The sequence below is a fragment of the Engystomops pustulosus genome, chromosome 1 (assembly GCF_040894005.1).
Source record: "Engystomops pustulosus chromosome 1, aEngPut4.maternal, whole genome shotgun sequence".
Lineage (NCBI taxonomy): Eukaryota > Metazoa > Chordata > Amphibia > Anura > Leptodactylidae > Engystomops > Engystomops pustulosus.
In genome coordinates, this window is record NC_092411.1 from 250141771 (window position 1) to 250156268 (window position 14498).

A 14498-nucleotide genomic window follows, 5' to 3' on the forward strand; every position below is an offset into this window, starting at 1 on the left:
ATATATATATTATTTGCAAAATTTAAACTTGCTGTCGTGTCTCGGGTAGATAAGTAAATGATTAGTTGTGATACATTTGTGTAATGTAGCACTTGCTGCCAGATCGTTGTTGACGGCTAGACAAATTACACAATGTGCACAAACCTGTTTTGCCTAGTTGATGGACTTTAGGAGGGGGCGATTCAGTCGACTTAGGAGGTTGTTTGTTTACAAATTGTTTACTATGTAGTTTGTTCTGAGCTAGCTGTTAGTAGGTGATGGGAGCAGTGGTTATGTGAGGGCTGTGATCTGCCCCGACCCATCTCCAGTATAGAGGATTGTTCCATCTGCCAACAAGCATTGCAGCTCCCGCTTATTTGTAGCCCGCTATCCAGTCTCGGGCCGGGCCATGTCCAGTACTTAAAGCAAGGAATTGTTTCACTGCAGCTGTGATATGTACAGCCATTACCAGGCACCATCGCCTTTTGTTGTAGTGTTCACATGTATGAAACTGGAATACTATGGACTGGAACTGTATTGTCTTTAGTCACATTTCCGGGTTCTATTTGGTATCTGGTAGGGTTTGAGTATTGAGGCCTCTTGGTAAGCCCTTTAATCCTGCCCTTGTCCTGAAGCGAGGCACTGTCCCTACTGCTACTGTGATGATGTGGGGAGCCATCACATATAATGGTTGGTCACACCTGGAGGATGTAAGGGACACTTATAGAGAAGCGATGTATACAGGACATCCTGCCGCCACGCATGTCACTTCTCATGCCATCCAAATGGTCATTTTCAGCAGGATAATATTTGCCCACACACTGCAAGGGTTACCCAGGTTTCCTTTGCCTTCTCAGTCACAAGACTTATCACTAGTTGAGCATATGAGATAGCAGCGTCTGCAGTATATAAAGACCCAGCTGTGAATCTGAGCAAATGTACTGAAGAATACTATACAGACCCTATATACCTCTCCACCTACCTGTATCTCAGCCTGTATCCAGGCTAGAGGCGGCCCAACAAGGTTCTACATCCTCTCCCAATAAACATACCCTTTAAGTCTGATATAATCACTTCCATGTATCCTAATCACAAAGCCCCATTAGACCAGCGATTCTGGGTGCTGTGATGTCAGACTGTACATTTAATACTTTTATTCAGTAAATGAAGGTATACAGGTCATTTAGTGTGTATACTTTTCGTTCTAGTAGTAGATCTACATGTAGCACATTTACATCCCCGCGTCCCTTTAACTGGTGATGTAGACAATGCCTTTATATCGCTCAGTAACAATATTTGTGTTTTAATAGAGATGATGGGAGTAATTTTGATGGACTTGTGGAAGAAGATGACAGGGATAAAGCAAAACGGTATTTCATGTTTTCTTTCAATTTTCTGTTTTGGGTTCTTAAAGGGGAGCTTCCACAGGTGCTATACAAAATACCCTAGATTATTCCAACACTCTGAGGCCATTGCTGTGGTACCTTAAAACCCCACTGGATACACAGTCTCAATAGCTGCTGGCCTATCATCCTCTAGCTGACATGAATGCAATTTGAAAGATAGGAGTCTTATTTTTAATCTAATGCTATGGAACCTAGATCTAGACGACTAAAGTGACACTCCTGCCTCTCGGCCCATATGTGCTGGCTCAGGCTTAGAGGCTGGAAGGGGGGCTCAATATTGGGATTTATAGTACTTGGAACCATAGTTTTGGTATCGATTAAAGAAGTGAATCTCATCTTTGTACGATTTTAATCTTTAACTGCAGCTTGACTTTACCTGCCCATAACTTCAATTCAGTAGCTCGCAGATCAAACAGCCTGATGCAGTCTTAAAAAAGTGATGCTTCCAATGGATGTCAGGACCCCCAGCAATCCTGAGAACAGGGGTCTTGTTTTCACTACTGGGTGGACATTCATGCATCCTTACACTTTATTCAATAGTATGGAAGTGTGGGAAAATTGCAGAGCACAGCCCTCAGCTATTACCAGCACTCACATTCACTGCCTATGTGAGTGCCGTGGATGCATGTGTGCTGTGATTAGCACCCATACTGTTGAATGTAATGGGAAGACATATGTTCAAACTGCCTCTAAACATTACTGAGAACAGGTGGTACAACCCTTTTAGCTTTCACTCTACAAGAACGTATGTCCACTGATATTTAGCGTTACATGGGGGTCTGTGAATTAGAATCAGGACATGTTCATTGGCCAGTATTATGCCATTGTTCATGGACTACTCAGTAATGCAGGCAGAAATATAATCTTTCCCTATGCCATTAACCCAGTGCTTTTATCTCGTAGAGTGTCTCGGAACAAGTCTGAGAAGAAGCGTAGAGACCAGTTTAATGTCCTCATTAAGGAGCTTGGTTCTATGCTGCCAGGAAATGCCCGGAAGATGGATAAATCAACAGTGTTGCAAAAGAGTATTGATTTTCTGCGGAAACACAAAGGTGTGTAAATAGACACTGTACAATTTTAGCAACAAGGATATATAGTTTTTGTTAACCCTCTTGTTGCGTTATGTCACCATCAGTGTAGAAGTGAGGTGTGTTAAAAGTATTACAGAACATTATATCTACCCTGGACTTTGCTTTTATCCCTAGGTTTAGGAATATTTTTATTTCCCCTCCTAAATTTTGGATACCTTTAAATGAAAAGTGCAGGAGATGGTAGTAAATTTTATATACTTCATAAAAGCGTAACTGTAAAGTTGTAGTGATTCCACCAAATTATTATATGTGATTCCCCCTTTGAAAACAACCATAACAATATCTGCTTTGTGCTGCTCACCATTTTCTTTCCAAAGTTCTGGCATTTTCTGTTCTGAAAGTGTTTAAGAAGAATTTTTCTCACTAGAGGTGATGTAGGCGGAGACTAATGTCTGTCAGTCTGTGCCCTCAAGTTGAGGGCAGTTGGCTTGCCCGCAGATCCCATGCTGCCTTGTGTTTTCTCTCAAAGTAATTTAGCACACGTAAATCCAGTGCACCTACAGGATGGTTATTGTGACCAGCCTGGCAGCTTCCATCACATGGAGGAGCAGGGAACATGTAAAAAGTGGAAGAAGTAAACCAGTTACATGCAGTGTATAGCCTGTGCTGTGTGAGCAATAAGGGTTAATAGCTTATCTGCACAGAGCTAAGACTGCCAATGTCAAGGTGTGGGAGGGGAGTAGCATAAGGTGCACAGACAGAGAAAGTTCTGTAGAATCACTAACTGGGATGGAGAAACTGATGGGGAGACATCTGCTACATATACATGGAGAACTGTCACACAACCTCATCTTCTGTGAGCAGAGATCATAAGCCCCTCCTATGAAAAAGACTGATACGGATTCAAAGGGCTTGTCAGCAGAGGGATTGGAAGCAGCCATTGCAGCTCTGAGGTAATCTGAGGGCTATAGCAAGGAAACTTCTGCATATAGGTAACAATTATAATATGCAAAGTTGTTTTACATCCCAAGAGCTATTGATTTCTGGAAAAAAAAAACAAAACCTTTACAGTTACTCTTTAAGTAAAGTTGGTTCTCTGTGCCTTTTTTCTGTTCCTTTTTTCTCCTGTAGTGAGCAGTGTATTTGATGTCCAGTACACATCATTGAGATAAGGAGGCTAAATATTCTTTCCATACCTAGAGAACATTTCTCTTGATGAGTCAGCTGTCTGATAGGATTAGACTATCCAGGGGCTGTCTTTAAAGAGTTAAGTCATTAGACACTTTATCAGGTTCCTCTCAGCTGTCTGTGGATACAGGGCAGAAAGCTGATATACACAAACTGCTTAAAGAAGGAAGGTAGGGAAAAAGGACACAGGAACAGATTGCTCTGATAAAGTGTACTATGAAGTTTACTATTATCATCTCCACTGAGATCTCCACTGACTTATAAAATTTTGTTAGAGGGTTAGTTACATTTTAACACAATTGTGAACCAGGCTGGTGTTTTCCATAGTTTGCCGTTTTAACATTAGATCTTCTTGGTTGGATTCTTATCATCTACCACATTGTGTGTAAGTGGTGTGTACTCATGAGCTCTAGTATTATCTTATATTGGAATTTAAGAAGGCTCGGGTATAACCCTCTGTGCTTAGAGCCTACATGATGCTGAAGCCATTTTCCGTGTCTCGCCTACAGAAATTAGCGCACAAACAGACGCCAGTGAGATCCGACAAGACTGGAAGCCTGCGTTCCTTAGCAATGAGGAGTTTACACAGCTCATGTTGGAGGTGGGTGTCATCATTTTACACGACATGCTGTAGAAACATATCTTTTAAGGACCACTGAAATAGTTCCTCAAGGTCCAAGTTTGGTGTTTAAACATGGGAAACATTACTTTGAATATCTGTAAATTCACACACTATGTGGTATATTAGCAGAGAAGTTACATGGTTGTACATTGATGTGTAGGTTAATAAGGATGATCCACGAGTTGCCATAGTGCACATGTATACAGCCTGCCCCCAGCAGTATACAGCCTGCCCCCAGAATTAAAAAAAAAATAATAAACTTACATACTCACCCTCCGGTGGCCCCGATGCGCAGCGCTGCTCCCCCGATGTCCGCGCGTCTCGTCTTCTGGCTTCCCGGCCCCTCTTCTGTCACATCGTTCTGAGTATATACGGTAAATATATATGAAACACATGCTCCATTCACTTCTATAGGAGTTACAGAAACAACCGAGCAAGCCTGACATCAACATATTTCTGCTACAGATATAGCAGAAATATCTAATGTGGATGAGGCCCTTTAGAAATGATAAGAGGTTTTGTCATTAAATACATTAATTGTCTGAGATAAATTTTACAGGACTGCCGCTCAGAAACTGTCCTAGTCACAATAAGGGGACTTTACTGTGGATGCAGTCTAAACAGGGTATTAGAACTAAAGACAATATGTTATATATACAGCATGTCTACTTTCTGCTTCTAGGCCCTGGATGGATTTTTCCTGGCCGTTATGACTGATGGAAATATAATCTATGTATCAGAGAGTGTTACACCCTTACTTGAACACTTACCTGTAAGTATTAGCTGCTTATACATATCAAGGTGAAAGATTTTGCCTTTGTAGTGCTGCAGTGCCTTCTATTCCTCTCTAGTCTTCTTCCTCTTGGATATATATGGATAACTTGTATGTATCTAGCCAGCGCTCAGTGTTGGAATGTGAAATATACTATTAACAGGAGACACATGGCAACACAGAGTTCTTGGCTCATGCAGATATTGCCCTGAAGGATAACAGAGGAACAGTCTACAGAGCACATTAACAAAGAATTGCTCCTAAAGTTTTATTTAATGGGAAAACAAGTATTTATTAAAACAGAACTGTCAAGGGAGCTGCCAGGTCCTTTGTGGCGTCATTAGATTTATTATGTTCTCTAATATTTTAGTAGATTTGTCACCAGTTTTACCTCAGCTGAACCTTGTAGGCTCTTCCCTCTATTCATGTCTTCCCTTCAGGCATATGCAGCGTGATACAAGTTGTAATTACTTACCGGTATTAATAAGCACCGTATAATGGGCGCATCGTTACCGCCACCTATTGTTTAGAACAAATACTGCCACAATAGCCGACATTAGCTAATTCTGTCAGTAGTTAGTTGCCAGAAAATGATATATAAATCAGAGTTGATCCTGAATGTGGGTTACAAAGGTCTTTTTTTTAGAAACCCTTGAAGGATATAGGCAATCTCTGTACTGAGGATTTCCCTAGTTCTACCAAGGAATTTAAGACCTGGAAATGTATTATTTTGAACTTGTCTTGGCTTTGTGTGCACTTTGTGGATATTTTTTTGTATTTTAACAATTTTTATCTCCTCTCTTACAGTCTGATCTAGTTGATCAGAGTATATTTAATTTTGTCCCCGAGGGGGAACACTCAGATATCTATAAAATCCTGTCCTCGCGCATGGTGGAAAATGCTTCTTTGGGTTCAGATTATTTGAAGAGTAAGTGTCTGAATGTTGTTTCTGATCTGCTCTGATCACCACTGTCAGTCTTTCTTTAGATGACTATGATATTGTCCTCCCATTCTGCACCCCAGTACTTGTATCGTATCATCAACCTGCTAAACTATTCTATATTATTTTTTATTTCAGCTAAAAATGAACTTGAATTCTGTTGCCACATGTTGCGTGGAACGGTGGACCCAAAAGAACCGGCCACATATGAATATGTGAAATGCATTGGGAATTTCAAGTCTTTAAACAATGGTAAATGGTTGTCAAAGAGCAGCTGTCACCACTTCTAACATGTCTGTTTTAGTAAAATATAAAAACCTGAAATGCTAACTCTGGAGCATCTGTTCTTAGAACTTTATGAAGTTCTAGTAGGTAATTTCCTGTTCCTCTTAGACTCGGATGAATAGATGAACAGCACAATCAATAGTAATGATACATCCCTTTATAATATAACAATTTCAGGAGAAAAACAGGCATTTTAGTAAAATTAAGGGTTATTGCTCATTGGCTTTGCTGGTCTCACCTCCTTATAGCATAACTCGTTTCTTCCCAAACTCCTGGGTCTCCCATGTGGAGCTTGATGGAAGGCCAGGGGTGTGTTTTTAATGGGAGATGTTGATGAGACTAAGTTAGCTTTGTCCTAACAGCAATTGAAGGACAAGTTCTCTCTGACCAATACTTATTGCCTTCCCTATCTCCAGTTGCGGCACCAAATTTAGAACCATTTCTCAGGTTTTGGTCTAGTAGCCAACTCTTTTTCCAACCCTGTGTTCCTCCGTCGGCCTCTGGGCCATTCTACAGTCTCTAATCTATACCAAGAGCTATTGGTGGTATGTGAGGAGCGTAGTGGTGCTGCCTTCTAGGACTCCTTGGAAAGAGAGTTGGAGTATTGACAGATGCTGAGTGTTTTTTTTTTGTGCTGGCTAGTGCAAAATGAAGACATGACCACATCTAGGGTTAGTAAGTTAAGGAGGGGGTTCTGCGATATGTCCTAAGCGTGAGCATCTTCCTTGCACAATTGATATCGTTCGAGGCTTCTGGAAACAGGTGCACAAATCCCTGTCCAATAACATGGGGTTTAAGGTTCCTGTTGACTCCCAAGAAGTGCCTCTTTTTATTTGATCCAGAGATGGATATATCTTGTTGTAAAATGCTTTGCTGTCAGCAGTTATCCCTGGAAACACTATGGTTGTGTTGTGTTTTCCTATAGTATGGCCGGTTTTTCCTGTCGGGCCTGTTAAGGTGGGATCCGACCTTTTCAGGCCTAAACCCAACCCCAAGCCTCTTTCAGAGTTATGGGTTGTAATAGGAAAATCTAATATTGTGTCTGGCTTTGTATCAATGTTTGTATGCATTATTTTAGTGCCGAATTCAACACACAATGGCTTTGATGGGGCATTACAGAGGTCTCTGAGGCCCAGCTATGAAGAGAGGGTGTGCTTTGTGGCTACCGTACGGCTAGCAACACCTCAGTTTATTAAGGTAGGTTGCTTTAAGGTTTATGTTGATCAGTTTTGTAAATATGTCTCCAGTACAGAACTGATTAATGGAGAGGACAGAAAAGACCCCCATTAAATTATTTTTTTATATTCTTAGTCAAAAATGAGTATATGGCTCTGTAGCTACATACATGATTACATGATGGTTGTTTGCGGTGTTACACCACCGACACCCGTCTGTAGTGGAGAGAGCAATGATCCTGACATTTAATCCCTCAGATACGGCATCTGAGAAGGATCCAAAGCCCTTGCTCATCCTCGCCACAAATGGTTGTCATGGCAGTCAGAGGCCTAGTCAAGGCTTCTAGCCCTGCCATGGTAGTAATCCTATTAAGCCATATCTCAACAGCACTACAGAATTAATGCAGTGATCCCTAAATCTTCTAAGAGTTTTAATGAGAAAAAAAACTAAAAACTTTGAAAATATATTAAAATTATATAAACTCGTGTGAACAGAGAAAAAGCCACAATGGTCACAGAAATAACTTGAATCTGACAGAAGTAAAAATAAAGGACATTTCTACAAAAATCAATAAATAAAAGGCACACATTGCTTTTCAACCATGCTTTAACAAGTGACAAAAAATAAAAAATAAAACTTTTGAAACTGGCCTGGATATAAATGGTAAAAAAATTGTGAGGAAAGGGACATGTTAGGGTGGATTCACACGTGGCGTTCACGCATTCGCTTTGAAACGCATCACAACAGCTGAGAAGAGGAGTTTTGTCTGATTACATTGTTGGGAAAAACCTTCAAAAAATTCCATTGATGGTCTCAGAATATCATAACCTAAGGAAAAATTCATTACTCCCTCCTACAACATTATCTCAGATAAACGATCATGCTCAAAACTGTAGAGTTCCCTTTAAAAGATGACATTTTATAAAAGAGGAAATGTGTTGAAACTATAGTTTAGCTTTTGATTTATTGCTGCAGATTATTATAAATGTGTATTTTCTGTCCCCCACCACCAGGAGATGTGCACAGTGGAGGAGCCTAATGAAGAGTTTACATCAAGGCACAGCCTGGAATGGAAGTTCCTCTTCCTTGACCACAGGTAGGTAGACTGAAGAGCCTTTAAGTGGCTGTAAATTTAGTGCATAAGTAAGATTGTGTTCCATTTACATTGTTCGTTTGCAATACTATCCCTCCCACCTACTTGATATTTCCTGCCTTATTTCATTGCATTAGTTGATGTCACCGAGAGGCTCTTATCACCTACTGTGCCATCCTTCTTCATGTACTTTACACCTAATGCAACTTCTATTATCATCTCCAAGACAATATTTAACATATTTTATATTATTTTATCTTGAGAGGCTTTTGGGATGCTACACCATGTCACTGATGCATTGTTTACCTTCCTATGAAATGGTACATGCTGAATACAATATAGGACCTCTTATGTTGTGATGTATTCATAATGTATTATGTTGTGTAGTGTATTCACTAAAATCCGTCATTTTTTTATAGTTAACGTAAAAATTTGGTTGCTATAGGATTTTTCACATTAGGACTGCTATCGTAGAGTGTGTGTTTTTATTAGTAGTAATTTTCTTTATCTCTGCACGGAGGCACCTAATGCTGGAATATCTTCAGGAATAAATGTTCCTAGAAATACTTTGCATCTAATTGTACCATATTATTGTGCCCCCCTTCAGCTCACAGTTGAGTAAATGGTCAGTGGTCGCATATAGTAAATCTACCATCAAAATCCATCATGATAAACCAGAGATGCTTACTCATAGATCCAGGCACCATGACTGTGGTAATCTTCTTATATTTGTTATCCATGGCCTCCTTCCTTCTAAAATGTAACTTTTATAATAATGTTAATGAGCCATGAATTTGCTATGGGCTGCATAACCAGAGGCCCTCCGTGCTGGAGATTCACAGGCTGTTACACTTCCATCCTCCCTGATCTCCCTCCTTGATAAATCTCACAACAGCAGGGAGTATTGGGCCAGGCCCCCCGTGAGCTGTGTATACTTGCCAGAAGGGGGCAGGATCCTACAGGCTGCACACAGTGCAGTGGATGGCAGTTCCTTCATTATATAGAAACATTTACTATTACACTTCTAACGTAGTTATTTGGCTATTTCTATATGATGCAGGGACTCCCACCCACTGCTTTGTGTACAGCCTGTGGGATTGTGCCATCATACGACATGTATGCATGCGCTGCACTCATTTGTGTGTAACCTGCCTAACAGAGTGTGAAGTTACAGCATAGAAGGGCTCTGGTAACGCCACAGAGAGCCCTTCAGGCTCATTAGCATGGTTTGAGTTGATTTTGAGAAGATAGGAGGACATGGATACGAGTAAGTGTTACTGGTTTATCGTGCTTAAATTTTGATGATCTATTTCCTAAGTGCGTGTTTTATTCCGCTAAAAATACAGGCGGTCCCCTACTTAAGGACACCCGACTTACAGACAACCCATAGTTACAGACGGACCCCTCTGCCCACTGTGACCTCTGGTGAAGCCCTCTGGATGCTTTACTATAGTCCCAGACTGCAATGATCAGCTGTAAGATGTCTGTAATGAAGCTTTATTGATAATTCTTGGTCCAATTCCACCAAAAATTTTGAAACTCCAATTGTCACTGGGGCAAAAGAAAAACATTTTTCTAGAACTTCCATTATAAAATATACAGTTTCGACTTACATACAAATTCGACTTAAGAACAAACCTCCAGACCCTATCTTGTATGTAACCCGGGGACTGCCTGTATGCAGTATTATCTGCATATCGCTGTGTGTAAGCCAGCGGGTCCTGACTTAGACCGTTGCAAGGGTGAACTGAGCCCCGTATGTTCAGCACCCCTGCTCTGTAACATGCTGCAGTAATGACTGATCATGTAGAGACCTTGCTGATGTATATGTGTTTCTTTTTAGGGCTCCTCCAATAATAGGATATTTGCCTTTTGAGGTGTTGGGCACTTCAGGGTATGATTACTACCATGTGGATGACTTGGAGAATCTTGCCAAATGCCATGAACACTGTAAGTAATTTATTTCTGTGCAAAAATTATCTTGTGATTGTTGTGACATATGGCATTGTGGAGAACAGTGGGATGTGGTTTAGTGTCCCAAAGTGCCCTTAAGCAAGTCCTATTGTGGGGACTTGCTAAAGGGCAATTTGGGACACTAGACCACTCATCCATAAGGTGAGTGGTTTAGTGTCCCAAAACGCCCTGACAGGTCCTCTTTAACCCCTTAACGACGTCTGGTGTGGGTATGTATTCACCTTTCCGTCGCTCCCCATGCAGGTCCTCTTCTTTCTTCCAGTCCTCCAGTTAAGTCTTTGGGTCTGCGTGCTGCTGACACATAAACTGAGATGCTTTATAATGCTGGTGTGCAAGGACCCAAAGACATAGCCGGAGAACCAGAAGCAAGAAGAGGTCCTGCAGGGGGGGCGTCGTAAAGGTGAGGAACGAGTAATATTTTTTTTTTTTTGTACACTCGAGTATAAGTTGAGAAAGTATTTTTCAGCACATTTGTTGAAGTATGCACGGTATATTTTCCGTATCCCTGTAATCGTATCGACCCATAGAATAAAGATAACATGATTACTGGGCTATAAGGTGAACACCAAAAAAAAAGAAAATGTAAACAATCCAGGACAAAATTTTGTTTTTCTACTCCTGCTCTCAAAAAAAAAAAGTTCCTAAATTTTCAACAATGGGGGATACCAACCTCAAAATGGTAACACTGGAAAAAGCAACTCATCCCGCAAAAAAAAATGCCGTCACATGGCCCCAATAACGATAACTAAAATCCTGGCAGCTGCAGGGCGCTCCTTCCCATCTGCGCCTCGCTGTGTGCCCATAAAACAAGTCACGGCCACATGTGGGGGGTCTCTGCACTCAGGAGAAATTGTAGAACTAATTGTATGGTGGGTTTTATCTTTTTATCTTTTGGAAATGTGTAAATTTTAGGGCTAAATGAACGTATAACCGGCACATCTAAATTTCACTTCCATTTTGATTTAATTTCTATGAAGATCTTAAGGGGTTAACAATCTTCCTAAAAGCTGTTTCTGATAGTTTGAGGGGTGCAGATTTGAAAATGGGTTGATTATATTGGGGGTTTGATGTTAAATATGTACAATTTCATTTAAAACTGTATTTATCCCCAAAATAGTCAATTCTGAAAATACGGAAAAGCGTATTTGTATTTATATATGTATTTGTTCAGAGGTTTAAAAAATTATGAAAATATAAAGCAGACATATGGGAAATGTTATTCAGCAACTTATTTAGGTGGTAAATCTATCTGCCTGACAACGCAAAAAAAGAAATATCAGTAGCACAGTCCCAAATAGCAGATGTAATGGGTGCTATCCTCTTACTCAAACCAGTCGATTAGATATCCAAAAAAGTAAAAGAACGGCAGCGCTCCAATGTAGTGAAAAAACAAACTTAAGTGTTTATTCCCCCTCCCGCAACGTTTTGGCTGTATCCCCAGCTTTTGTCAATCTGAAAATGCAATGATTTCGAATTTCAAAAATGGCAAATTTTTCAAAAAATTCATAATTTTTTCTTTGTAAATAAACGCAAAACTTATCGGCCAAAATTTACCACTAAAATGAAGCACAACATGTGGGGAAAAAAACTAGAGTTCAGAGTTGCTTGGATAAGTAAGTGTTCAAAAGTAATAACCATATAAAGCGCCGCAAGTCAGAATCCAAAAAATGGGACTGAGCCTTTAGCTACAAAATGGCTGCGTCCTTAAGGAGTTAATTATATTTCTGGTCTAACTTTCCTTTTTTTATATTTACCTTTATAGTAATGCAATATGGGAAAGGCAAATCGTGTTACTATAGGTTCCTGACTAAGGGACAGCAGTGGATATGGTTGCAGACTCGATACTATATAACCTACCATCAGTGGAATTCTAGGCCGGAGTTCATTGTGTGCACACACACTGTAGTAAGGTAAGAGCACTTTCTACCATACCTGCACGCGTATGTGCGATTTCTGTGGCGTGGACCCTGTGTCATCGCTGTCCGCACACATGCCGATGCCCGGGCAGGCAGCTCACACACATCATGATTGGAAACCACAGCCATGTGCATGAGTCTATAATGTGTCCATGTGATATCCATTGGGGCAAAAGCAACGCCCATGTGCAGGGGCCTTAATCATAGATCCATACACTGTCCACTCGTGGTACAGTTAGAATTCGTTTTCATGCCCCTTCCATTTTCCAAGTACTAAGTTCCAGCACCTGACAGACAGAAGCCTATGTTGGGTGCCAAAACTAATATCCAATGGCTACCAATAACCTATAGCTAAACTGGACGGAAGGGTTGCTGGGAGTGAAACCACCACTATCAACTATTCTATGGATACGTCATTATTAGTTTAGGGGTGGAAAGTCCCTTTTTTTAACGATCAATCCCCTGCTGTTCCAGCGCTACTACTGTGATGGTCTCTGAGAGTCTTTGCTTTGCTTCCTTGCAATGCAGTTACATGTATGTGACCACTGCAGGTAGTCACTGGCCGTAGTCGTGATGTATCATGTACTTTACCTGATCACCAAAGGCAAGTGATTGTACATGTCCTCACTGCTGGTCAGTGACCTATTTGGGGATCACCATAATAGTAACCCTGGAGTGTGGTGGATTATACAGGTGACACATTCTTTGCAGGAGGGTTCTCCTAATGCCTCTTTTGGGGATTAAAGATGTGATGAAGTTTGCCTGAAATAACCTCATTTTAGCAGCTTTTGTATTTTTGCTGAAAAGAATTGAAATCAAGAAGATACAATTGTGTTCTACAGTGGACACAAAATCCGGTAGTGTTCCCATATGTACAGCAGTTTTATATACTCTTAATCTAGCACATTTATGGAAACAAGCGATTCCAGTCATCTGATTTGTGTAACAAATCGGGATACGCAAGTCACAGTAAATAATCTTTATTTATATAGCGCCATCATATTCCGTAGCGCTTTACAAATCATAGGGGACATATACAAATATAATATTACATTACAGAGAACAAACAGTCATATGGAGCAGTACGAGTGAGGGCCCTGCTCACAAGAGCTTACAGACTATGAGGATGAGGGGGTGACACAAGAGCTTACAGACTATGAGGATGAGGGGGTGACACAAGAGCTTACATTCTATGAGATATATATATATATATATATATATATATATATATATATATATATATATATATTATTATTTATTATTTATTTATTATTTATTTATTTATTTATTTTAACTTTAACAAAATTAATTGAGGTATTTGATATTCCAGCTATGCTGAGGTGGGTTCTGAGAGGAGGCGTGAACTGGGTATTGAAGATTCCCCACCACCAATCATCTCTGATAAAGTAAGTATTTTCTTTTATTTGACTTGGTCTGCATTCACACCACCATGCAATATTTCAGCCGTACATAGATGGGAATAGGCGCACGGAGCAATATGGTGCCGCTCCAAACACAGGAAAAAATTGGACAGGTCCTATCTTTCCCTGTGTGCACGGCCGATCACTGTCACCCCTCCTCCTCTCCAGCGTGCCAGACTTCCAAGTGCAGCATCAGTGCCACCTTAAAGGGGTTGTCCAGGGTTTGAAAAACATGGCTCCTATGTTCCAAAAACACTTGACCATGGTTTGAAATGATATTGCAGCTCAGCTGCATAGAGATGAATGGGTCTGAGTTACAATTCCAGCACAAACCATGCTCAGGAGATAGCAGCCCGGGTTTTTCTAGACAACCCCTTTAAGCAGATGTTCAGGTTTAGAAGCTCCAGTGATCTAGCATTGATGACCTGTCCTATCAGGCCTGAATGTAATGTTCAGCAGTGATATCCCATCATTGATTTTGCCTTTTCAGAATCAAGACAATGTTTCAGACAATCATATAAACAAGGAGAGCCTGAAGGATGCCTTGGAAAGATTTGATGACAGCAGGACCCCATCTCCTTCATCCAAGAGCTCCATCAAGTCATCATCTCACACTGCAGTGTCTGATCCCTCATGTGAGTATTACAGACCATGGACACTTGTACTGAACTACTTTTGTTGTGCATTATTCTGAC

At 40.6% G+C, this 14498-nt stretch overlaps 1 protein-coding gene across 4 annotated transcripts in view; it reads left to right on the top strand.

Moving 5' to 3' along the window:
* The window catches only part of CLOCK (clock circadian regulator), a 46817-nt gene that overhangs the window by 21163 nt on the left and 11156 nt on the right, over nucleotides 1-14498 (top strand). For 3 of the 4 annotated variants that reach the window (XM_072124188.1, XM_072124178.1, XM_072124171.1), the window contains exons 4-15: nucleotides 1290-1349; nucleotides 2289-2437; nucleotides 4114-4205; nucleotides 4909-4998; nucleotides 5806-5926; nucleotides 6077-6190; nucleotides 7302-7420; nucleotides 8413-8495; nucleotides 10336-10442; nucleotides 12229-12376; nucleotides 13713-13788; nucleotides 14294-14438. In XM_072124188.1, coding sequence (XP_071980289.1) covers nucleotides 1290-1349; nucleotides 2289-2437; nucleotides 4114-4205; nucleotides 4909-4998; nucleotides 5806-5926; nucleotides 6077-6190; nucleotides 7302-7420; nucleotides 8413-8495; nucleotides 10336-10442; nucleotides 12229-12376; nucleotides 13713-13788; nucleotides 14294-14438 — 1304 coding nt within the window. The remainder of the gene's footprint in view (nucleotides 1-1289; nucleotides 1350-2288; nucleotides 2438-4113; nucleotides 4206-4908; nucleotides 4999-5805; nucleotides 5927-6076; nucleotides 6191-7301; nucleotides 7421-8412; nucleotides 8496-10335; nucleotides 10443-12228; nucleotides 12377-13712; nucleotides 13789-14293; nucleotides 14439-14498) is intronic. The other variant, XM_072124194.1, reaches the window with a different exon arrangement.